General features: G+C 44.3%; 2 protein-coding genes across 2 annotated transcripts; both read left to right on the top strand.

The window, feature by feature from the left end:
• The first annotated feature begins 3,650 nt into the window (after nt 1–3,650).
• Nucleotides 3,651–6,454, top strand: polr1h (RNA polymerase I subunit H). The gene is made up of 5 exons (XM_079656607.1): nt 3,651–3,811; nt 4,159–4,299; nt 5,526–5,629; nt 5,816–5,925; nt 6,030–6,454. Exons 2-5 carry the CDS (start codon nt 4,182–4,184, stop codon nt 6,052–6,054), a joined length of 357 nt encoding a protein of 118 aa, XP_079512733.1. The 5' UTR covers nt 3,651–3,811; nt 4,159–4,181; the 3' UTR covers nt 6,055–6,454.
• Nucleotides 6,455–8,075: 1,621 nt separating this feature from the next.
• gtf2h4 (general transcription factor IIH, polypeptide 4) lies at nt 8,076–25,965 on the top strand. Its single transcript, XM_079655364.1, has 14 exons — nt 8,076–8,232; nt 8,514–8,632; nt 8,717–8,821; nt 12,613–12,744; nt 12,834–13,019; nt 13,461–13,569; nt 14,454–14,522; nt 14,608–14,691; nt 15,224–15,371; nt 16,318–16,448; nt 16,561–16,608; nt 16,760–16,838; nt 23,803–23,864; nt 25,224–25,965. Exons 2-14 carry the CDS (start codon nt 8,517–8,519, stop codon nt 25,332–25,334), a joined length of 1,380 nt encoding a protein of 459 aa, XP_079511490.1. The 5' UTR covers nt 8,076–8,232; nt 8,514–8,516; the 3' UTR covers nt 25,335–25,965.
• Nucleotides 25,966–26,223: the final 258 nt, after the last annotated feature.

Raw genomic sequence — 26,223 nt, 5'->3', positions numbered from 1 at the left:
AAACCTGGAACTAACAAAGCTTAAATGATTGCCTATAAAAACAACATTAAACATTAAATAATCAGTTGCATTAATTTCTTATGGCTCTATCTGCAGCTTCTCCAGAGTCATTTCTTATGATTACATTTTTCCACAGCCCAACAGCTTCAAAAAAACTATTTGCCTCAAAGAAAAAACCAAACATGCCCTGTTGTCGTGAGAGAAAAAGTGCAGAAGGAAAAATCCATGTAAACTCAGCTTGCTGCTCTGTGATGCTATCAGATACTTGGCATCTCATCTTGGGTGCAAGTTCATCAATGTTTGGGCTCGGGCTCTGAGCTGAGGAGACCCTCAGGATGGAGTGAAGGTGTGCGTGCAATATACCGGCGGGCCAGATCTAATAGTAATTAGAAATTATCCTGCGGGCCGAAATTAAATCCACCAAGGGCCTGATTTGGCCCCCGGGCCTTGAGTTTGAGACATGTGCTCTAGAGGCTCCAATGGTTCTGTGACTGTTGCCCCCTGTCGCAGTCTGCGAACTGCCTGAAGCAGGGATGCCTGTCTGCTCTCTGACAGGGTGGCGCGTAGCCTGCCTGCATTGAGCACCAACGGCAGGTCCCACTGCGGGGAGGAGGCGTGCACTACTGGGCGCTGCCTGCTGACCCCCTGCAAAAACCGCGTCATAAACGGCTGACTGAAGGCTGACCTGCCTCCAAATCCCTCATGACAGGATGGAATGACTGCTGCGAACACTTTCACTGTAGAATGAGCAAGCCCCACCAGTAACTGTAAGTAGGACAGAATAGAGCCCAACGTACAAGATAGGGGCTTTAGACTCCGCTCCTCACACTATGGCTGGAAACCTAACCACTTTGGCCTGTAACAAGCTGTCGTGGATCCTGCTCTTGCTGCCTGGATAGTCTGGATAACCTTGTCAGACAATCCCCCCTGTCTCAGCCTGTCCTTCTCAGGAGCCAAGCCTGGAGAGGTTGGCCCAGAGTGGGTAACGCCCCTATTGTCTTCCTGAGACATCGCCCCCCAGAACTGAGGAATCGCCCAGGGCTGGCCCACCATCATCTGTGTCAACTCTGCAAACCACAGCGCTCCACGACGATCTGGGGCCACTAGGATGACTGACAGATGCTCTTGTCTCACTCTCCAGGAGGGGGAGAATGAGGCGCAGCGGTGGAAAGGCGTAGAGCAGCTTCGTTGGCCATGGCTCGTGTCCAAATGCGTCCACCCCCAAGAGTGGATTGTCCTGCCGAGCCATGGAAAACCACAGGGTACATTGGCTGTTGCGCTGGCTGGCGAACAGATCCACCTCCGCTCTCCTGAACTGGGCCCAGATCTGCTTCACCACCTCCGGGTGAAGCACCCACACGCCTGGCAGGGGCCCGCCCCTTGACCTGAGGTCGGCCCCCTGTTCTCCAGTCCCGGGACGTGGAGGGCTCTCAGAGACAACACAATCTCTGAAGCCCATAACCACAGTTTCTCCGCTGTGGCCAACAAGGCTGCGGAGCTGACTCCGCCCTGCCTGTTGATGTACGTCACTGTGGCGCTGTTGTCGCTCCTCACCAGCACATGTTTGCCCTGAATTAAGGGTTTGAAATGCTGGAGGACCAACCCTACTGCCTGCAGCTCCAGAAGGTTGCTGTGCCGAGTCTCTGTTAGAGACCAGCGACCACCTATAGCTCTCCCTATAGGCAGGTCCCCCCCCATCCTGTCACGGATGCGTCTGGGAACACAGTGACGCAGGAGGTCACTCGCCCCAGTGGAGCACCCCAACGCAGATTCTCTGGGGACCCCCTAAATCGGAGGTTGCCCTCCACTGAGGGGTGGGGGGATGGTCACCAGATGCCGTTTGTGCCTCTTGGGATCTAAACGAAGGCTGGCAAACCACCTCTGCAGGCGGCGCATATGCAGCAGCCCCAGCGGTACCACAACGTGAGCAGCCGCCATAAGACCCAGAGTCTGCATGAAGGTCAAAGCTGTCACTGTTGCCCCCTGTCGCAGTCTGCGAACTGCCTGAAGCAGGGATGCCTGTCTGCTCTCTGACAGGGTCGCGCGTAGCCTGCCTGCATCGAGCACCATCCCCAGATACTGCACCTGCTGGTGAGGTATGGGAGTGCTCTTCTTCCAATTGATCGCAAAACCCAACTTGGTTAGGTGTAGGATCAATTGGGCTGTATGAAACATTGCCCATTCCCTGAACCTGGCCATGACTATGAGGTCGTCCAGATAAAAGAAAACCCTTATGCCATGGCCGCGAAGTGGCTGCAGCGCTGTGGCCACACATTTGCTGAACGTGCGTGGGGACAGGAAGTAGCCGAACGGTAGTCGCAAATACTTTCTGTGCTCTGGAGCAATTTCGACATGAAAGTAAGCGTCCTTCAGGTCGACAGTTGTGACCCAATCGCCTGGCTGCACTAGGTCCAATAACTGTTTTATAGTTAACATATGCATTTTTTTTGCAGGCAATGTGCTGATTCAGGCTGCGGAGATCTAGAATGGGTCTGAATTCCCCCCTTCTTGGGAACCAGGAAGTACGTGGAATAAAGACCCTGTTCTCTGTGCCGAGGGTGCACAACAGAAGTGATAGAACAAATAAAAAATGTGTTTTCCCTCTTGATTCACATACAAGAATATTTCATTTTAGGTTTTAAATTATCTGATGTTTTTGCAGGATATGTGTATATGTAGGATTCTAAAGGAAATGTTATAATTAAGACAGGAACATTTTGTGTAATTTGAACATTTATTCTTTGTAATGTCAAATTATTAAAATACACAACAAACCGACGTGCGTCACAAAAAATAAAATAGGAAACAAATAAAACAACAAGCAAGACACAAATCTAAAACAATGGGGAAAGAATTGTTCTGTTTCAGTCATTTCGATCTTTAGGGAATTCCTTCAGAATATTGAATAAACGTTGAGCTTTTTTACCTTTTTGTATTTTTAAGGATTTCAAGTAGGCTACCACTGAAACTCACTTAAGAAAACAACCAATCTAGAGGATGACTTTGGGATTCGATTCAAGATTGTCAATAAAAAATTTGGCAAGACATACAATTACATTACATCAGAGTTGATCATTTTTCTCTATTTATTAATATCAAACCAGAACTTCTGTTGGCTACAATATAGAATGAGAAAAAGACTTGGTCCGTAATTTCAACATAATTTTCACATATTGAGCATGTGTTATGATCTTCAATGTTGAAACCTATTCTAACCAATTCCTTCTTAGAGGGATAAATGTTGTTCATCATTTTGAAGTGTGTTTCTTTTGTTGTTGGTGCTAAAGGGAATGCTAGATCATAGTTCTTGGCTTATTCATTGACTTATTGTCGAATTTGTTTGGGATCTCAGTTCTGTTTTGTCTACCAGGAAATACTTTTTCAGTGAGACACTTCCTTATAAAGTGATTATTGCATGTTTTATCCATAATGAATATTCCTTAAATAAATGGTGAGGGGCACTTTAGTTTGGTGAGTCACACACATTCATTATGTAGTTTAATAAAATCTTATTTTGGGGGTTTGAAGTTATGTCTAGTGCAGAATTTTTCAGAAGAGATTGCCTCCAGGATCCATAGTCTCACTCATTTAAAGCTGAGACCATTTGAATAAACTTGAAAACAAGCGCTGACATATGCGCAGACATATGACGTCATGTCACGCGACGATGAGTTAAAGGACCCCGCGGTGTGGAGCATGCTGAATGTAAACACACAGCAGACTTACATTAACATCACAGACAGTTATTATCCATCTACCGCTTAAAACTGCGTGTTACCTGAGGCTGGTGACGTCCTTTACACTTCAGCAGGTAAGCCATTAAGCCATGATCTGAACAATCCATAATGGTAGTGCTAAAGTCACGTGCTCTCTGAGACGATGTGCTATTTTGTGCATAAAGTTCTTACAATAAATACTTTTATTTTGAAGCCCAGAGTGTGAAGGACTTTAACAACCTTAAAAAGAGTGACACAATCCAGTAAACAGACGCTAGCCCCTTCACTATAACCTGATAACGTTTCTCAAATAAAAGCACGGATCTCGTTTAAACAACGACTAGACTGTAACATATATTTTAAAGGTCTAGATTATGGCTGCATTTGGTCTGGTGCTAACTCTGGTGCTAACCCTTGTGCTGCTGTGATTGCCCCCCCACAGTCCCTTCTCCTCTCCTCAGAGAGATGTCATGTTTTGGAGGTGATCCAAACTTCTGTCCAGAGTGTGGGAATGTCCTCCCTCTGCCGGGGATCCAGGACGTGGTGCGCTGCCCCCGCTGCTCCTTCTGCATCCCTGTAGCAGGTACCCCCCCTGATCACTGCCCCAAAAGAACTCATAGGCACAGACCCCCCACACCGGGGGTCAGTCCCACATTATGACTGTATCTGTGGGTGAATGTGTATGAAAGAGAGTAAACAGGAAGACATGGCCTCTCATTATTTGATGTACTACACGTAATCCAGTAAGGCTTGAGAATAACTGTAAACCATGAAAAACTGACGTCGAAGCAAGTTTTTTGTAGTGGCTGAATGATAGAATTGCTGCTTGGCTGACTCAATGAGGGACATCACTGTGCAGCAGTGACAGAACATGAAGGGCAGAACCACAACTATACACTCATCCTATACTGTATGTTATTCCCATGCATGCTGCTCAGATTCACCTTGGAGATCCAATTTATTTACCATCTTTTTCGGGATCTGTCCGAGCATCTCCTGAAATTTGGCAAAAGCATAACCCACCAAAGAGCATGTTTTAGGCTAAGAAGACCCTCTGAGCATGGTTGCCCTTCTGTTTATTCTCCACGGTGGATTTAGCAACATGTAGTTCTCCATGTCCACTTGTTGATGATGGTTGTGGTAGAAGAGCTGTAGATTTTGCACTAACATCTGTAGCATGGTCAGTAGCATTAGCTACTGACCATGCTACAGCAGTGTGCAGCAGAGGTGGGGAGAGGCAGAACTATGGCTTCAGTGGCGTAACAAGGTTGTGATTGGCCCCAGTGCAAATATTGTTTTGGTTTGCTGTACATTATAAATGCAAGCTATTACATTTTTTATAATGCTGCAGAACTTGCTGCTGCTAGCTACAGTACAGAACAGGTTGATTAAACGGTTCGCATGTCACACAAGGTATCACATGACATGAAAGGGAGCAAGGTCACTGGACAGACAAATTACAAATTAATTTAGGTTGCTTAGTTACTTTGAAGATACCATTGGGGCCCCCCAAAAAAAGAAGTGGTATTTATTATTTGTCTAACACGTCTTAGTTGAATACTCTATTCTGATTCGTTTATTTGGACATTACAGAGGTCTGTTAATTTTCGCCAACAGAACACTGCTAAGGAGTGGAGAGGATCAGCTGTGGAAAACTAACATTAGTTTTTCTCTGTCCGAAAACACTTTTGAATATTCCTTTTGATCATTTAGAACAGCTTTGAAAAATCGCACATATAACGTACCTTACAACGTACATAGTTGTTGTTTAATGGCACATGCTTCCACTGATCATCCCTTCACATGCAGAGTTCTCGGGGCTGGAGATCCGCTCCTCTGTGGTCTTTAACCCTGTGGAGCAGTCCACGCTGACTCTGGAGGACGAGGGCAGCTCGGAGCTGAAGGGAGCCGTGGTGAGAACACACACACACACACACACACACACACACACACACACACACACACACACACACACACACACACACACACACACACACACACACACACACACACACACACACACACACACCCCCTCTCTCTCTCTCCTCTGTGTGGTGATCAGCTGATCTCTGTGCTAACGGCTCTCCGTCTCCTCACAGATCGACAGGCGCTGCTCCCGCTGCAACAAGGAGGGCATGGTGTACCACACCAGGCAGATGAGGTCTGCAGACGAAGGGCAGACCGTCTTCTTCACCTGTATAAACTGCAGGTAATGTGACATGTACTCATCCCTGTAAATGAAAGATGCTGCTGCTGCTGCTGCTGCTGCTGTTGTGGGATCTCCTGCTGATCCTTTTCATTTGAATCTTTCAGATATCAAGAGAAAGAGGACTCCTGAGGAGAAGTCCGGCTCTCTGTGTGCTTCAGAGGGATTGTACATGACAACGGCCCTCCACCTGTTTATCTAATAATGCTGTCACTCTTCTTGAATTCTTAGCATTTTGAATGACATTTGACAAAAAAGAATCTTGACTCAGGGACCGCTTGTTAGTTTACTCCTACAGTTTTACAGAACTACTGGAGCTCATCGATGATCTTTTCCTGGTGAAGATTGGTATTGTTTGACGACAACGTTAACTCAAGTTGTATTATGTTTACCTTTTGAGCATCAAACAATCTTTATGTTCAGAAATTAAACTTTATCACATTTTTAAGGGGTAAAATATGAACATTCATACCATATCCCCTGGACATGCTTAATCTATGAGAACTTCCCAAATAAAATATATTCGAAGGAATGTGTTGATGCTGTTTGTTATGTTTTTTTGTATGACTTGATAAATACATTGACCTTAATGTACTGGCTGAAGTCAACATCCAATGGGAATGGATGTGATCTTTAAAACACTTCTGCATTAAAGGTTAATGTATTACGCAGCTATACTCATAGACTATACATGTCATGTGGAAGAATCTGCTGTTAGCCAAAAGACAGCTAGAGGCTAAGTGCTTCAGAGCTCAGCTTCATCAACCAAAGGCAGCGTCATGTGACCAACTGATTTAATATCAGTACACTCAAAGTGCTCATTTCTATTTTATGTAAACATTTCTTTAGAAAATGAATGATTTCTTAAAGGTCACCTATTGTGCCTAATCCACTTGTTCATGTCTCTTCTACATCAACATGTGTCCCCTCTTCTCCGTGTCTCTTCTACATCAACATGTGTCCCCTCTTCTTCGTGTCTCTTCTACATCAACATGTGTCCCCTTTTCTTCATGTCTCTTCTACATCAACATCTGTCCCCTCTTCATGTCTCTTCTACATCAACATGTGTCCCCTCTTCCTCGTGTCTCTTCTACATCAACATGTGTCCCCTCTTCTTCGTGTCTCTTCTACATCAACATGTGTCCCCTGTGTGGAAAGAGACTCTGAAAGTTTCAGGAACAAAGATTCTCTCTCTTTTTGTCCTGATCCATTTCTATAAAAACCTGTCTGAAAATGAGCTGATCAGATCTTGGCCACTTTATGATGTCATAACGATGTTTTGTCTTGTGTAACCATTAGCCAATCAGCAACCAAGGTACCCCCCCCCCCCCGCCCCTCTCAGAGGGGCGTGGGGAGGGGCTCTTTATTTTCATCTAAAGTAACAGACAGAGAATCAGCACTTTGGAAACAGGGCTGAAATAAAGGGGATTATGGGTAATGCTGCAATGCTCTGTTTGGGGTTTTGAAACAGATCATTGTTTAGTTAAGCTGAAGGGCTGGATGGTAGTTAAACATCATGGCTGTTCCTTACATTAACCTGTAAAAAGTTACATTGTTTTAATACATTTTCCAAGCCTTCACGTACTCCCTAAATTGTTGATCCCCCCCCCCAAATATTTGACTATATGTTTTTCCGTAATTTGCAACATGACTGATGGACCTTGGGGATCTACTCTTCTTGGGTCTCGGTTGCAGACGTTTTTAATTCTTTAATGAAAAGGAGTGTTAAATCAACAGTGCTTTTAGTGGGAAACAATAAAGGGAGTTTTAATATGTGTAGGCACACAAAGCTAAAACAAATGCTGTCTTCTCTAATAGGCTACAATTGTCATGCAGGAAACTGAACACCATCAGTATAACACAGCACTCCAAACTAACCATGGCACAGTTAAACATCAGGTGAAACAGTTCTAAAGTATTTGACTGCATTAGTGTTAAACAGATGTGCATGTGCAGATATAACACTTCACAATGTCACATTGAACTTCTGTACATCTGTTTATGTTTTGATAATGTGTGTTGTTCTATTTATCGGACTATAGAGAACATATTGGTGGAATCTTACATGATGAATGGCGTTTTGTCCCTTTTTTTTAATTGAGAATTCATACATTCCTATCTCTGCTATGTACACTCAGTCCAGCAGGTGGCGATACTGCGCCCTATGACCTTAGAAATAGCCGAAGAAGAATATAGCCGGAAACATGGCCACACAGCGAAGAAATGCCGAGTGACAACAATGCAGTTATTTAGTTCAGTAAATTCACTATATTGTCAGGTATTCGTTGATAATTGATATCCGTCTTCACGGTAATTAATTAATTTTACATCGATATAATAACGAGGCTTATTTCAGGGCTGTTTTCAACAGTAGTAGCTTTACTTGTGAGCGAGTGTCATGAATGTAACATTTCAGAATGAGCTGTTAACAAACTGCCACACTTAAATAAAACATGCGTAAACATATGCCTAGGTATACTGAATTAAAGGGTGTATTGATAGAATAATAACTCAACTGTCACATGTAGTTCGATCCCTGTACGCTAAGGGATAAACAAAACCACGCGTTTAAGGACCCCGCTCTCTGTTAGATAATGAAGCTGCGGGTCCAGCTGCAGTGTAAGAACCTGCATGAGTACCTGAGGGAGCTGAGCCCGGAGGTCCTGGACAGACTGTACGACCACCCGGCCACATGCCTGGCTGTGTACAGGTAGGAGGCAGCTGATGTACTGATGAGGACATGTGACCCCTTCATGTGTGTGTGACCCCTTTGTGTTGTGTCTGATCTTCACAGGGAACTCCCCTCTCTGGCCAAGAACTATGTGATGCGCATGCTGTTCCTGGATCAGCCCCTCCCACAGGCAGCTCTGGCGTTATGGGTGAAAATAGACAGTCAGAAGTAAGTTACTTATCTTGGTACCACGGCCCGTCTACACTACAGGCATGAAAAAATCTTGAAACTGGGCGTGTCTGAAGCTTGGCGATTTTTTGCGAGCAACCAATCACATGAATCTCCCGCCCCCGACATACAAAGCAATAGCAATGTTAAAACGAAGTAAACTGGATATAAACTCTCCAAACAGGCGAAAAAACTATCAGTTTCACCCACTGTCTCTGCCACCTCCCTCCATGCCTGGTTCCTCCGGTTTGTATCCCGAAATAGTTCCGGTCGTAAAGAACGGGGTGATTTGCTACCGTAACGGTACGTCTACACTACAGGCATCAAAAAATGCTTTCAACGCTTCGCCCATTCACTTGAATGGGGTGACGTAGAAGATTTTTAATCTTCGCCGAACTGCATTGTGGGGAGCATGGCTTTGCAAGCATCACGAGCATCTATCGGCATCAAAAGTTGAACAATGTTCAACTTTTGAGGCTCGATGCTTGGCATCAGCCAATCAAATTCCGTTTATGCAAATCCCGCCAGTGCAAGCTCAGCCAATCCAACCGCGTGCAAGCTGGGAGAGCCAGACCGCAGTTCATTTCCTCATATTCCAAACGAGATATTACGGTAGCAAATCAGCCGGTTCTTTACGACCGGAACTATTTACCGGGATACAAACCGGAGGAACCAGGCATGGAGGGAGGTGGCAGAGACAGTGGGTGAAACTGATTGGAGAGTTTATATCCAGTTTACTTCGTTTTAACATTGCTATTGCTTTGTATGTCGGGGGCGGGAGATTCATGTGATTGGTTGCTCGCAAAAAATCGCCAAGCTTCAGACACGCCCAGCTTCAAGATTTTTTCCTGCCTGTAGTGTAGATGGGCCGTTATATCTCGTTTGGAATATGAGGAAATGAACTGCGGTCTGGCTCTCCCAGCTTGCACGCGGTTTGATTGGCTGCGCTTGCACTGGCGGGATTTGCATAAACGGAATTTGATTGGCTGATGCCAAGCATCGAGCCTCAAAAGTTGAACATTGTTCAACTTTTGATGCCGATAGATGCTCGTGATGCTTGCAAAGCCATGCCATGCTCCCCACAATGCAGTTCGGCGAAGATTAAAAATCTTCTACGTCACCCCATTCAAGTGAATGGGCGAAGCCTTGAAAGCATTTTTTGATGCCTGTAGTGTAGACGTACCGAAGACTACCCTTATAAAGGATTCATAAAGGGTTTCTAATTAGGTTATGAATTCGGTTGTAAACACTTTGTCAATCATTACGAACCATTTATAAAGCAGTTCTAACATAGTTTTCATACATCAACACAGGCTCACTATTTGGCAAGATGACTAAGGCTTATATTGGCTACTTAGCGAGAATCAACTCAGTGAACAACAGATACCAAGGATGCTGGCTGATGAAGAGGACGAAGTAAGCTAGGTAGCCAATATAAGGCTTAGCAGCACAGATAAATGTGGGCTCACTATTTGGCAAGCAACCGGTCACAGTCGCCCTGTTTATCTCATGTCTTATAAAAGCTTAATGACTTATAAAGTGTTCACAACCTAATTAATAAATGAATTACAAACTATTAGTAAACCCTTCAGTGTTTCCCCTAGGATGGAGTCATAGCAGCGGTGCTAAGGCACGTGGGCCCAGCATAGTGTGCGCGCGGAGCACGTGGAATTTTTTAGTGTGTGCGAAGTGCGCACCGCCAATTTCTTTCTATGTGTCAGCACAAGAAAGGCTCTTGAGGCCTAGTACCAGGGCCGGTTCTAGACAATTTGCTGCCCTAGGTGAGATTTCAGGCGACATTTTATATAAAGAATAAATGAAAAATCTCTACAAAAGACAAATACACTGCAAAAACAGAAACTTATTAACATAGGTAATATAAGTCAAAATGGCTTCAAATGTATTCAGTATTGTATAAACATGTTTGAATTGGGGGGTGGACGTCACATCCTCTAGGGGGGTCCGGGGGTATGCCCCCCCGGGAAGATTTTGTTTTGAACATTTTACAGTAAAATGCTTCAATCTGGTGCACCCATATGAAAAAGATCGGTTTACATTTTAATAATCAAATAAGTACTGTATATGAACATAACCAATAACCTACCATAGCCAATAACAAATAAATGTAGCTTATTTTATTTTTGTTGTTCATTCATATCTTATTTTACCTAGTTAACATTTATTTATTTATGCATATTTTTGTATCTCTCCAACTTTAAACGATATTTTTGGTTTACTGTCCTATAGTATACATTGGAATGATTTCAAACCTGTTTTTATTTATCCTAATAATTATAAAGGAGTGCCTTGGAAATATGTGTTGACATAATTTGTGGTCAAAACGTTTGAGACCCACTGAGATAACTTGGGCTAAAATTAACTATCTAAATACTCAGAGAGTCCTTTACCTCACTGAGCCTCTCAGTCTGACAGGAGAGCTCTCCTCCACTCTGGTTGTAGAAACATCTACTTCTTATATCCGTTAGCGCAGCTAGCACCAGATTCTAATAACAGCGCCGGTACCGGTGCGCCCTCTCCCTTGCTCGCTCTCTCGCTACCACGCTCGCACTTTGGCTGTGAGCTGCGGGCGCCTGATAAGCCAACATCCCCCACTTTCATCACTTACAGCGCCCACCGTACAGGGCAAATTAAACGTGTAACCGGGGTGAAAAGGGTGTTACATTTACTTAATTATGAATGTTGTTACATCAAGGCCGAACATTTGAATGAGCGCCAACGGCCAAAAATGTTTTTTCCCTCCCAGAGCAGCGCCCCCCAGATCTGGCGCCCTAGGCGACCGCCTGTGTATTATGCCAGAAATTGGCCCTGCCTAGTACATACAGTGGCAATGTCTCAAGATTTAGCAAAAATACACCTTACACCATACAGTAACACAAATACTACAAATCCACATAACAAACAATCAAAAATGAAAAAGGGTCACCACTTATTATTATTTCAAGATTTTTTTTTTTTTATTATTATTATTATTTCTTTTGGTATCTTGCTGGCGCCCCCTAGCAGCGGTGCTCATATTTCAACAGCGGCCCTGCGCCGCCACTATTTGTATATAGGGGAAACACTGCAGTTTCATGCTGGAATGAAAGGGGTATTAGGGGTAGGATAAGGGGTCAATAATCCTTAGGGGTACTACCCTTATAAGGGTAGTCTTATTGTAAAGTGGTACCCTTATCTTTAACACACCTCTAGTCGCTTATAAAGTGGGATTGGATGGAGTTTTACTAGTCATGATGACTTAGAGATGCAACAATCAAACTTTCCCCCCATGATACTGATTCTTCTACCTCAACTCAGACTGTTTGACAGAGTACAGACCCTAGATCAGTACTACATTTGACTCAAATGTACAATCTGTACTCCTCACTGTGTGAATCTTAAGGACTCTTTGATGTGACAACAACTTCTGATATAAGACAACTTCAGAGCAGAACAATCCAGAACCACTCACTGTTACTTTGTGTGCTAACCCCTATAGGGTTATCAGCTTTTTAAATCACTTCTTCAGTTGGAGGCACACTGTGGACTAAAAACCAATTCTGTGTGTGTGTGTGTGTGTGTGTGTGTGTGTGTGTGTGTGTGTGTGTGTGTGTGTGTGTGTGTGTGTGTGTGTGTGTGTGTGTGTGTGTGTGTGTGTGTGTGTGTGTGTGTGTGTGTGTGTGTGTGTGTGTGTGTGTGTGTGTGTGTGTGTGTGTGTGTGTGTGTGTGTGTGTGTGTGTGTGTGTGTGTGTGTGTGTGTGTGTGTGTGTGTGTGTGTGTGTCCTTTCCCACAGGGATCACGATGAGTGTGTGTCGGTGTTGGCAGGACTCCGCCTGTGGCACAGTCAGCAGCTGCAGGGGGGTCTGCAGGGATATATTTTAAATCCAGTGTTCAAAGACAACCTGAGGATCGCTCTGCTGGGCGGGTAGGTGCTTTTAATATTGTATTATTAAGCCAAACAGACGTTAGACTGACCTGCAGTACTCTCAGAAATAACTCTGCTGTGTCCTGCAGGGGGAAAGCGTGGGCGGATGAGGGCAGCTCTCTGGGTCCGGACCGCCACGCGCGGGACATCCTGAGTCTGGACCGCTACGCCATGGAGCGCTGGGAGGTCATCCTGCAGTTCATGGTGGGCTCCCCCGGGGCCGCCGTCAGCCAGGACCTTGCCCTGCTGCTCGTACAGGCCGGCCTCATGAAGAGGTGATTCAAGTCAAAAATGTTTGTCTGTTCCACGTGTTAATATATAATTGTATATAAAGTATATTGTCAGCTTTCTTTTGACTTCAATATTCATGATGTATAGTGTTGGCTGCATATCAAGTACTGATACACTACTTTTAAAGCTGTTCTGCCTGTAAAACACTGTTATTTCAGGAACACATGTTCATTTAAGCTACATTATGACTGGGGTTTTAACAGCGTGCAGGCAGGGTCAATTTCACCCTAACGTGTGTGTGTGTGTGTGTGTGTGTGTGTGTGTGTGTGTGTGTGTGTGTGTGTGTGTGTGTGTGTGTGTGTGTGTGTGTGTGTGTGTGTGTGTGTGTGTGTGTGTGTGTGTGTGTGTGTGTGTGTGTGTGTGTGTGTGTGTGTGTGTGTGTGTGTGTGTGTGTGTGTGTGTGTGTGTGTGTGTGTGTGTGTCAGTGAGGCCGGCGAGGCGCCCTACATCACCTCCGCTGGGTTCCAGTTCCTCCTGCTGGACACCGCCTCTCAGCTGTGGTACTTCACCCTCCAGTACCTGAACACTGCCCAGGTGCCTGTGTGCCCTCTGATACTCTGACCTGATTACCTTGAACTACTTCAACCAGTGGTTGTCATCCATGTACCAACAAGGATCACATCTTGCTACCAGACTCTGCTTAATGCCCTTTTATAAGCCTGAAGAATTAAGTATTAGAGCAAAGAAATAACAAATGAATTTGAAAGAAATGCAAACAAAGTGGGCTGAACTGCCATGAAACTGCATAATGGATAACCACTGGCTGAGGAACATTTAAACAGCTTCAGATCCATTCATCTTAGTCCTTTGTGTAGAGAAAAGGAAACATGCCTAATACGAAAACCCATGTTTTCAAACCTCACTACTTTCAGGAAAATTAATAGATAAGTAACGTTGTTTTTACTTTTTACAACCAAATTGTATTTCTGGCAGTGTCGAGTTTTTGGAACAGCATTTAAACCTGTATTTTAAGGAATGTATTTAACAAAGTAAGTTGTGTGTATCATTTCAGTTTTCTTTGTGAGTGGGGGTTTGAAATACTCTACATTAAGCATTTCAACAAGTTACAAAGTTTGATTTCTTCCAAAAACCTTCAATAAAAATATAAATAATGAAAGATAGAAAGAGCTAGAGATAAAGAGATATTTTGCAAAGTAAGTTATCAGAATACAATTATTAAAGAAAATAAAGGAAAATATGTCCTTTAAGTCAAATATCTGCATGAAGTGTTGGGCTTCAGTGACCGTAGTTTAACAGTATTCAGGGGGAAAGAAGTATAACTGTGAAAATGTACATTAAGTTGAATTATTATTTGAGATATACCAGTACTTCCAATCTCTGTCAGCGTTGGTTGTTCAGGGTTTATTTGTCCATGCTGGTTATGGTCTGCCTCTGTGTGACCCTGTGGTGTGTTGCAGTCCAGAGGCATGGAGCTGGTGGAGATCCTGTCCTTCTTGTTCCAGCTCAGCTTCTCCACTCTGGGCAGAGTGAGTGTTTGATGCTGACACTTTTAATATTCCTGCTGTTCACTGTGAGCTTCCTGTCACTGACGGTGTGTTTCCTGTGTCTCAGGATTACTCGGTGGAGGGCATGAGCGACTCGCTGCTCACCTTCCTGCAGCACCTGAGGGAGTTCGGACTGGTGTTCCAGAGGAAGGTGAGGGAGCATCCACTACCACTGTGTCAGACCCCCCCCCCCCCCCCATCATTAATTAACTGCATTCAGACTGAACATGGTCAAATATGAAAGATAAGAAAGATTGTATTGTTTTCTGGTAGATTATGGTATATTATACGGTATATAGCAATATCAGCTGACTATGGCAAATGAAAAGTGCCATGGGATAAATATACAGTAATACAACTAGAACACATGTATATACATTTAAAGGCGGAATCCAAGGAGTTGGGTATCATATTTCCACATAGTTAGGAGGCTTGCAGTAAATGTAAGATATGATCGCTGTGTTCAGCAGACAGCTGAATCAGGCCTAGTTAGTAATAAGGTTTACTATCGGTGGTCGGGCATGGATTCTTAGCTTGGGAAACGAATCATAGGTCAGCTTTCGATTACTTAATAAAGCATAAATATATAATAGATATATTGCATTTAGTCACGCTTAGTGTATAGTCCTACGGTGTCAGTTTAGTGTACCATACGTAATTCTTCTTCTGTGTGTGGTTGTCAGAGGAAGTCGCGGCGGTACTACCCCACCAGACTGGCCATCACTCTGGCTGCAGGGGTCACCTCCACCTCCTCCACCCTGGCCACGCCTGGGACCGGAGACGCAGGCTTCATCGTTGTAGAAACCAATTACCGTCTCTACGCATACACAGGTATGTCTGATCACTGGAAGATGTTTGTGATGCCTGTTAACACAAACAACTACATCTACACAAGGTTCCTGTTCATATGAAATCACTCCTAAGAAGGCTGAGAGGTGCATATATATTAATACTAGAAGCCGCTGGATGTAGTTCTACATAACTACAAAAAACAGGTGAACCGCAACACAGTTAGATTATTAAAACCAGTGACTACAAAACTATCAAGATATACAACGTATACATTTTTGAAAGAAGGTTCAACTGTTGCATTCTTATTGAGAATGAGATCATCAGATGAACATCACTCTGTATGATATGTAGCAAAAAGCTAATGTGGGGGACACTGCTATAATACTTCCCTTAGTACACTGTTATGTTGTACACTGTGAACACTCGCGCCAGTGTTTGAATTTCAACTGTGAAGTGTTCAGTTTCCTCACAGGAATTGATGATTGACGCTGTGAGCTAGTTAGAAAGGTTTAACATTTGCACTACCAAGTCATTAAAAAAGGTCTGCTCAATTTACCAAATAATATGACACAGCCTTATTTGAACACCAGTAATGTATTTTTTGAAAATAGGGAAAAAACTCACTTATTTAACCTTTATTAGTTTGGTGCTGTGTTCACAATCACACCATGTTAACGATCACAGCTGTTAGAGCCACTTGCATTGCGTAGCCAATATGGCTATTAAGAGTGCAAAGTAACTTTTGAGCGTTTTATTGCACCGGGTGATCAAAGTGCATTTGGCCATACTTCACATTGGGGCGCCCTTAGGCCAATGTACGTACAGACGTATATAGAGACACAACAATAGCCTTGTATTAACCAATGTTCAAAACCACTCATACCAACACATGTAAAATGTACCAGCATCATGTATTCCCTGCTCTCAGTGTGTTTGATCAGAACGCAGAGCAGTGTGCAGACTAACAGATCTGTGACTGTTACAGACTCAGAGCTGCAGATCGCTCTGGTGGCTCTCTTCAGCGAGATGCTCTATCGCTTCCCCAACGTCGTGGTTGCCCAGGTAACAAGGGAGTCAGTACAGCAAGCCATCGCCAACGGCATCACAGCACAACAGGTACTCACATACTGCACACAATGGTCTACTACAGATGGGGGGGGGGGTCAGGTAATCAAGGGGGGATCTTGACTGGTATTGCAGATTTATGTGAAGTATTTTTTCTCTTCAGATTATCCACTTCCTACGGACCAGAGCGCACCCTGTCATGCTCAAACAGGTACATGCATCCAATCTGCTCTCCTCACACTTCTTTCTAATAATTATAACATTAAGTGGTTGGCCTTTCATTTATTTATTTAATTTACGAGTTTATTTAACAGTGACGCATTTATAAACATTGCCCCCCCCCCCCCCCCCCTGTGCTGAAGACCCCGGTGCTGCCCCCCACCATCACAGATCAGATCAGACTGTGGGAGCTGGAGAGAGACCGCCTGACGTTCACAGAGGGTGAGTTCACCATCTCCTTACACATTATCCTGCACAACTATGGCTGAAATGATTATAAAGATTTTGATGAAAAAGAGCTTTGCCTTCACCTCAATGTTGTGCTACCACCCTTGTAACGTACAAAGGAAGGCTTCACCGTGTTAGAAAAAAATGTTGGCACCAGGTTTAATGGAATGATGGGTTCCGGCTCCTTGGATGTAGGCACAGGGTCAAACAGACGGGACAGAGCGTCAGGCTTGACATTCTGAGACCCCGGCCTGTAAGAAAGAACAAAGTCAAACCGGTTAAAAAACAAGGTCCACCTAGCCTGGCGTGAGTTCAGTCTTTTGGCTTTCTTGATATACTCAAGGTTTTTGTGATCGTTCCAGACCACAAAAGGATGCTCAGCTCCCTCCAACCAATGGCAGTATGTATGGCAGTATGCAAAAATTACAGGAATGATTCAAATGTTTTGATTACGTGTCGCTGAGTCGGGATGACGGCTCTCCAAAAAGTCATAATATATCAATCGCTGTTAGTTAAGGGAGCGCTTGATTTGATATGCAGCACGTATTTTCCACCCAGTTTTGAACAGCGTAGGAATAGGTGCCGTGGCTGCCCAGCCCGATTGAACCCCTTTGAATCAGGCTTGCGCACTATTGGCAGGTTAGTGACCATGCTTTTATGAGTGGATGGCCTTTAGTTGTATATTGTCAAGGGGTGAACTCTGAAGCATGAACTCAAATGCACGACTCATCTCAGACTCAGGTAGTGTTCAAAATAAAGACTTTACTGGTATTGTCACATTAACAAAACAGGGAAAAACAATAACACTCTTTCGAGGAAAAACAAGGACTATGATCATGAGCTTAGAGCAGTGGTTCCCAACCTGGGGGGGGGCGCCAAAGATTGCAGGGGGGGAGCCAGGCCTCAGATGATTTGAGTCCAAATATCATATTTAGACTTTTTTTTTTTTTACATATAATTGTAACGCAATACATGATTTTCACTAAAAGCCATGTCTCTACATTACAATAAAATATAAAAAACAATTGATTCATTCATTTTAATAAAAATTCAAGTTAGTAGCTATTATAGGCATAAAAAGACAGAAATGTATAATTCTTTCTTTAATATAAATGTTTCTTCTGCCCGTAAAGTGTCCAAACCAGGCTTTTCTGGATAAGCGCATTTTTAAAACATAGTCATTGTCCATGCCGGTTTCAGTTGGATTATTTGTCACAGTTGCTCCGAACAGATTGGTCTCCTCCATTTTGTAGATTATTTACGACTTTTGAATCCGCATAAACACATCGGCAAAATCCGGCTTACTTTGAGAATGTGTTTTAAACATTTTAATCCCTTTGTGAATTTGCAACTTCCAACAGGAGTCATTCGGGGGGGCTCTTGGGAAAAAAGGTTGGGAACCCCTGGCTTAGAGGAACGTAATATGTCCGTGGAGTAGGCTTTTACGTGTATCCTAAATGAGGAAACAAACTGGCAATGGACAGGAGGGGACTAGCACAATATATACACAGGGTAAGGGGAAACAGGTGGAAACAATCAGGACGGGGAAAACAATCACGGACACAGGAGACAGATAGGGGCGGGGAGCGTGGAGGTCTGAAATGAGAGGGAGAATTACTTATTGGAATAAACATAAAGCACAGGACAAAGGGACATGACAAAACTAACATAAAGAATAAACTTTCACAATAAGTTTCTTAGACATGACAGTACCCCCCTTCTAGGGACGGCTCCTGACGGCCCAGGCTCCTCCGAGTTGAGACGGTCAAAATCCTCAATAAGGCTTTTATCAATGATGAAGCGGGAAGGAATCCATGACCACTCCTCAGGGCCGTATCCCTTCCAGTCAACAAGGAACTGTCGCCCTCTACCCCTTTTCCGAGTAGCCAGGAGTGTTTTGACTGTATAGACTGGACCTCCATCGATCATCCGGGGGGGGCGGGGGGGGGGGGGTTTGGCGATGGGAACCATGGCGCTCTCCTTCAGTGGTTTCAATTTCCCCACATGGAGGGTGGGATGTACCTTCATGGACCTGGGAAGCCGTAGTCTCACTGAAGCCGGGTTGATGACCTTGGTGATGGGAAAGGGACCCACAAACCAGGGAGCCAACTTGCGGGAGAGTACGTGGAGGGGAAGGTCCTGCGTAGAAAGCCAGAACTTTTGGCCTGGCTGGTATACAGTGGATGTCTGCTCATCACCTCAAGCTCAACCTTGACAAGACTGAACTGCTTTTCCTTCCGGGAAAAGATTGTCCCACTCTTGACCTAACAATCAACATCGGCACCTCTGTTGTTTCCCCGACTCAGACTGCAAGGAATCTGGGTGTGACCCTAGATAACAAACTGTCCTTCACTGCAAACATCGCTGCTACAACCCGCTGCTGCAGATACACGCTTTACAACATCAGGAGGATACGTCCCCAGCTGACCCAGAAAGCAACGCAGGTTCTGGTCCAGGCTCTCGTCATCTCACGCCTAGACTACTGCAACTCCCTCCTGGCTGGTCTACCTGCATGTGCCATCCGACCTCTTCAGCTCATCCAGAATGCAGCTGCTCGTCTGGTCTTCAACCTTCCAAAATTCTCCCACACCAAGCCGCTCCTCCGCTACCTTCACTGGCTTCCAGTAACTGCTAGAATCCACTTCAAGACACTGGTACTTGCGTACCATGCTGGGGAATGGATCTGGCCCTTCCTACATCCAGGACATGGTTAAACCGTACACCCCAGCACGTGCACTCCGCTCTGCATCGGCCAAACAGCTCGCTGCACCCGCACTGCGAGGGGGACCCAAGTTCCCATCAGCAAAAACTCGTGGGTTTGCTTTCCTGGCTCCAAAATGGTGGAATGTGCTCCCAATTGAAATCAGGACAGCAGATAGCTAGCTCATCTTCCGCGCAGACTGAAAACTCATCTCTTTAGACTCCTCTTTGAGCGATTGAATTACTAACAAAGCACTTATATACTAATAAAGGGCTGGCTTATCTAAAGCCAGTTGAGTAGCACTTGAAATGTTTGGCTCTATGAAACCTGATGTACTTATATGATTCTGTTTTCTTCAAGGTTGTATCTTCCTGGTCGAATGCACTTATTGTAAGTCGCTTTGGATAAAAGCGTCAGCTAAATGCAATGTAATGTAATGTAATACAGGGGCTGGTCGGCGTCTCCGGTCTGCTGCTCTTTTTACCAGCTGCAAATTTCTGCAGAGGATTTTCCTAGCCGCAGCCCACACGCGATGACAAAACCTGACCAGAGCGTGGGCAGACGGGACCGTGACCTCTCTCTCCGTGGCTGGGAACAGTGGCCGCTGGTGCCCATAAATACAATGAAACGGGGGCAGGCCCGTGGCAGAAGTGGGAAGGATGTTGTGCGCATACTCAATCCAGGTGAGGTTCTCGCTCCAGGAGGATGGATTTTGGGACACCAGGCAGCGCAAGCAGGTTTCCAGTTCCTGATTCAGGCGCTCTGTCTGGCCGTTAGACTCCGGGTGGTATCCAGACGAGAGACTGACCGTGGCACTGAAGAGGCTGCAGAACTCCTGCCAGAAACGAGACACAAACTGGGGGCCCCGATAGGAGACAATATCCTTTGGGAAACCATGCAGACGAAACACATTCTGCATCAAGACCTCAGCCGTTTCCTTAGCTGAGGGCATTTTGGGAAGAGCAATAAAATGTGTCATCTTAGAAAAACGGTCCACTACCGTGAGAACTGTGGTTTTACCTCTAGAGACGGGCAGGCCCGTGAGGATGTCCATGGAAATATCCGACAAGGGTCTGTTGGGAATAGGAAGTGGTTGTAATAATCCCATCCGCGCCCTGGAAGAGGTCTTGTTGCGAGCGCAGATAGGGCACGCCTCCACATAATCCTTCACCTCCTTCACCATGGATGTCCACCAGAAACGTTGTTTTACAATGAACATGGTTCTCTTGACTCCCGGGTGACAGGTGAGCAGCGAAGTGTGAGCCCAGTGGATCACCTGTGGTTGCTCGGCTTCCTGAACGAATGGCCGGTTAGGCGGGCAACCCCTTGGTGCAGGAGCTCCACCGTTGGCTCGCATCACCTCCTTCTCTACTTGCCAAGTCAGCGCTCCTACCACCCGGTTTAATGGAATGATGGGTTCCGGCTCCTTGAATGTAGGCACAGGATCAAACAGACGGGACAGAGCGTCAGGCTTGGCATTCTGAGACCCCGGCCTGTAAGAAAGAACAAAGTCAAACCGGTTAAAAAACAAGGTCCACTTTGCCTGGCGGGAGTTCAGTCTTTTGGCTTTCTTGATATACTCAAGGTTTTTGTGATTGTTCCAGACCACAAAAGGATGCTCGGCTCCCTCTTCCAACGCCAGCTTCACGGCCAGCAACTCACAGTTTCCCACATCGTAATTTCTTTCCGCCGGGGAGAGCTTCCTGGAAAGGAAAGCGCAGGGATGAAGTTTGTTGTCCTTCTGTTGGCGCTGGGAGAGGACTGCTCCCACCCCCTCGTTGGAGGCATCCACTTCCACCACAAACTGGCGACTGGGATCCGGAAGGGTAAGTATGGGGGCAGAGGTGAACATCTTCTTAAGCCGAGAAAAAGCCTCCTCAGCCTGAGGAGACCACACAAAAGGCACCTGAGGGGACGTGAGGACATGAAGAAGGGCTGCAATAGCACTGAAGCTCCTCACAAAACGCCTGTAAAAATTTGCAAAGTCTAAAAACTGATGCACTTTCTTGCGAGAGTCAGGGGTAGGCCAACAGGCTACTGCGCTAACCTTCGCTGGGTCCATCCTAACCTGACCTGGGGAGATGATGAAGCCCAAAAAAGTGACTGTCTTGGCATGAAATTCACATTTTTCAGCTTTGACAAACAACGTATTCTGGAGCAGTTTTTGTAGAACCTGGCGGACATGTTGTTTGTGGGTGTCAAGGTCAGGGGAGTAGATCAGAATTTCGTCCAGATAGACAAAAACGAAACGGTTCAGAAACTCCCTCAACACATCGTTAATCAAAGCCTGGAAAACTGCAGGAGCGTTTGACAATCCAATCGGTATGACCAGGTATTCATAGTGGCCTGAAGGAGTGTTAAAGCCCATCTTCCATTCATCGCCCTCCCTGATCCTGACCAAATGATAGGCGTTACGCAGGTCTAACTTGGTGAAAACCTTGGCATCCTAAAGCTGCTCGAAAGCGGACGAGATGAGAGGAAGGGGGTACCGGTTTTTAACCATAATGTCATTGAGAGGTGAGTAGTCGATACAGGGCCTAAGAGACACATCCTTTTTGCCAACAAAAAAAAACCCTGCACCTGCTGGGGATAAGGAAGGGCGAATAAGCCCTGTTTTGAGGGAGGCATCAATATAGTCCTTCATGGCCTCTTTCTCAGGTCCTGAAATTGCAGAGACTGGAAGACACAGCAATCAAGTCAATAGCACAGTCATAGGGACGATAAGGAGGAAGAGCCAGAGCCTTGGACTTACTAAAGACTTCACTTAGATCGTGGTAGCAGGAAGGGACGGAAAGTACATCAGGAAGATATATTTCTGGGATAGTATCCTGCCTAACACTCCCAGTTTTACATCTCCTGTCAATCTCTGCTACCTGCTTAAAACAGTGATGAACGCAATTCTTTCCCCACCCCTCCACCCTCCCAGATTGCCAATCTATGTGAGGGTTATGAAGTTTCAACCAGGGAAACACCAAAATGAGAGGATGTTGGGCTGAGTTGAATAAGTGAAATGACATTGTCTCTTGATGGTTATCATCTTATTTCTAAAGGCTCTGTTTGGTGAGTCACTTTGAACAACAGCCGCCCATCGAGAGCACTGGCTTCAAGAGGCTGGGGTAGAGGCTTAGTTTTTATGTTCATTCTATTAACTAACCTCCAATCCATTAGACTTTCGTCTGCCCCTGAGTCAATAAGAGCACTATGAGTAAAAACGTTGCTCTGACTTTTACCTGGATGCGGGTCAGGGTGCGAGGAGGAAAGTCAGAGGAAGAGATCCCCCGGCAGGGGAAGCAGCCTGCAGGTGAGTGAGCACACGCTGAACCTCAGCTGCCAGCAGATTCACTTGGGTTGTCACCGATGATTGTAGTTCCCTGTGGCTGTTGGTTAGGTGCTGCACTCCGTGCTGTATGGTGGCCATCTTCTCCTCTTGTTGCCCAAGACGTTGGCCCTGAGAGCGTATGGCGTTCTTTAGCTGGTCAGAGTCGGCTGAGTTCATTTTAATGCCCAGTTCGTACTGTCAAGGGGTGAACTCTGAGGCATGAACTCAAATGCACGACTCAACTCAGACTCAGGTAGTGTTCAAAATAAAGACTTTACTGGTATTGTCACAGTAACAAAACAGGGAAAAACAATAACACTCTTTCGAGGAAAAACAAGGACTATGATCATGAGCTTAGAGGAACGTAATATGTCCGTGGAGTAGGCTTGTACGTGTATCCTAAATGAGGAAACGAACTGGCAATGGACAGGAGGGGACTAGCACAATATATACACAGGGTAAGGGGAAACAGGTGGAAACAATCAGGGCGGGGAAAACAATCACGGACACAGGAGACAGATAGGGGCGGGGAGCGTGGAGGCCTGAAATGAGAGGGAGAATTACTTATTGGAATAAACATAAAGCACAGGACAAAGGGACATGACAAAACTAACATAAAGAATAAACTTTCACAATAAGTTTCTTAGACATGACACATATGTTGTTAAGGGCCTAACATTATTTGGCTTTGATTTGAGAATCGACTCTCTTTGCAGCTTCAGTGACAAACGTTCCTTTGTCCTGTAGAAAAGGTCTATATTTGATAAATGGGGTTCAACAGAAGTGCATGTGAGCTGTGCAGAGCTGATTGATTTCTCCTGCTGACTGACGTCTACAGAGTGGAGCTGTAACTGAGCTTTGGTACACAGTATAGAGATGATGAGTATCGACGTTGTGCTGACCTTTAACCTCTTTCCTCCCCTGTGCCTCTCCTTCAGGAGTGCTCTACAACCAGTTCCTCTCGCAGGTGGACTTCGAGGTGCTGCGGGACAGAGCTCAGGTTAGATATGCTCTCATATCTGACACTGAATAGCACAATATTGATTTAATAATCAGTTTAGATTTAGTGACATTCTTTTCTGTCCTGCTCTCAGTGATAACTTCTACTGTACACCTTGTTAATACTATAGACCACTAATATATAGTGTGTGGGAGAGAAACCCCCTTTGGAGAAACACAGGGATTTGAGCCTTAGCAGACCATTTACATGCACACCAACATATAGAACACACTACAGGAAAGAGAAAACCCAAAAGCATAATAGGCTGCTTTAAAGAAAACTCATCCTTACTTGTAGGTCTTAGTTTTGGAAACCAGCGATAACACTGTACATCAGTGAGTAATTGCTGTGGCATGAATGTGGCATCATCACTAAAAATAAATCGATAGGGCAAAAAAGATGAGTATTCAGATGTTCAGAAAGCTTTTAATATTTCATTAAGATTGTTTATTGATTAAGGCAAACTCCATCAGCTGGCACTGTCTCATCTGAGAGCAGGTGCAGCTCAGTAATCACAACATCACTGTTCACTTTGTTTAGCCTGTTGGTTGTGGAGTAACAAATGAAATGTGATGAGATGAGGTAATCAGGATTAAAAATGAAGGTAACTGTATTCCGTTACAATTACATAACAAAAGATGTAATCAGATTACTGTTACATTTCAAAAAATGGAGATTACTAGCAGGATTACAATGTTAGTACAAATAGAGTATGTTGTAAAGGATCAGCTGTTATTCCTTGTCTGTAAACTGTACCTTTGCATTACATTTGATATTGAAAGTCATCAAATGACTTTTATATTTGAATGCTCAATATTAGGTTACTGATTACATTCTCTTACAGGTAACTAGTAGTTGTCACAGAATACATTTGTAAAGTAACCCTACCAACCCTACACCGAAAAAACTGAAACATTGACTTTGATAAATGTCATCAGATTTCACATAGCTGTATTAGGTTAGTTGAAAGCGATACCATTAAGTTTAAATTAATTCATATTATTGCTTTCAACTAACCTAAAAGTGATTTGTTATGTGTTGGAATAATACATTAAAGTAAACTCTTCATCAACCTTTCTGGTATCATAAACCTTTCCACATGTGCATTTTTTTACTTCAAATTTCAATATAGCAATTCTAAAGGGTCATCAGGTGTGCACTTTCAACAAAGTCAAGAAGCTTACGTCAGTCACTGCTATAGCCAAAGGCCTTCAACTTCAACAATAGCTCCAATAGCTCCATCTCCTTACCCCTTCAACCCACTTATTGACACAACCATAAACTCCTTCAATAGTTACCTGTTAGATGAGCTGTGCATGTGGTGATGCTGTTGGTGTTAATGCTGCTGTTCCTCTGCAGGGCATGGGCTGCCTGGTGTGGCAGGATGTGGCTCACAGGGTGCTGGTGGTGAGTCCACAGGGACACAGCGAGGTGAAGAGGTTCTGGAAAAGACAGAAGTCCAACACGTAGCAGCAGGAAGTGAAACCGTGATGATGTCTGGAATCACAGTTGTTTATTTCTGGCACTGTTGGAGGAAAGTGGAGATGATGTACTTATTTTGTATGTTTCATAAAATGTTGACTTCCATGTAGTGTGGATTAAAAATCCTCTGCTCATTTCCTTATTGAGAACTCATTTGCAGATAACCCAAGTTAAAATACCGCCTTATATCCTTTGCAAAAATCAATGTATCAATATGAATTATATTCTGCCCATTTGATTTAACGAGTAACAAGTGGAGTCTTTGACCTCTATGGAACATATTTAGTCATATGTATTTTGCTTTTTCTTCAATTATTCAGTTATATAAAATGTGATTTTCTTTGCAATATTTTTAAGCATTCTGGTTTTATAATAATGAAACACTACACTAGCACTTTGGCACATGCCATCCCAAAGACAGCAGAGGTAGAGTTTCAGACAAAGAATTGAATTAGGACCTTTACTCAGGAACACGTTTCAGAAGAAAATCAGGAATTTGATATTTCAGTTGTGATTTATTTTTCTTTTAAGCTGTCACACATGTAGTTATGAGTTAACAGGTACAAATAAATAGGTAATGCCACACTGAAATGTTAATAATAAACATATTGGGACCGCCGTCTGGCTTTGTGAAGTATGTCACTGCAACTACTGAGTGAATAGTATGGCAGTTGTGAGTTTGGATGATCTTTAAGAATGACATTTTATTGATTTACAAAGATAGCAATGCTTAAACAATACCACATAAACAAAATGGTTATCTTTGAAACTTGGCTTGAAACGTATCATCTTGTGGTAAAGTGGTTGCAAGCAGGACATTTTTTTTTTTAAATATTGGGATTATTAAGTATTGTGAATCATGTAGTACAGCCCTTTA

This window comes from Notothenia rossii (assembly GCF_949606895.1).
Source record: "Notothenia rossii genome assembly, chromosome: 10".
Classification (NCBI taxonomy): Eukaryota; Metazoa; Chordata; class Actinopteri; order Perciformes; family Nototheniidae; genus Notothenia; species Notothenia rossii.
The sequence above is the reverse complement of the archived record's forward strand: the minus strand, read 5'-3'. Positions and strand labels throughout refer to the sequence as shown.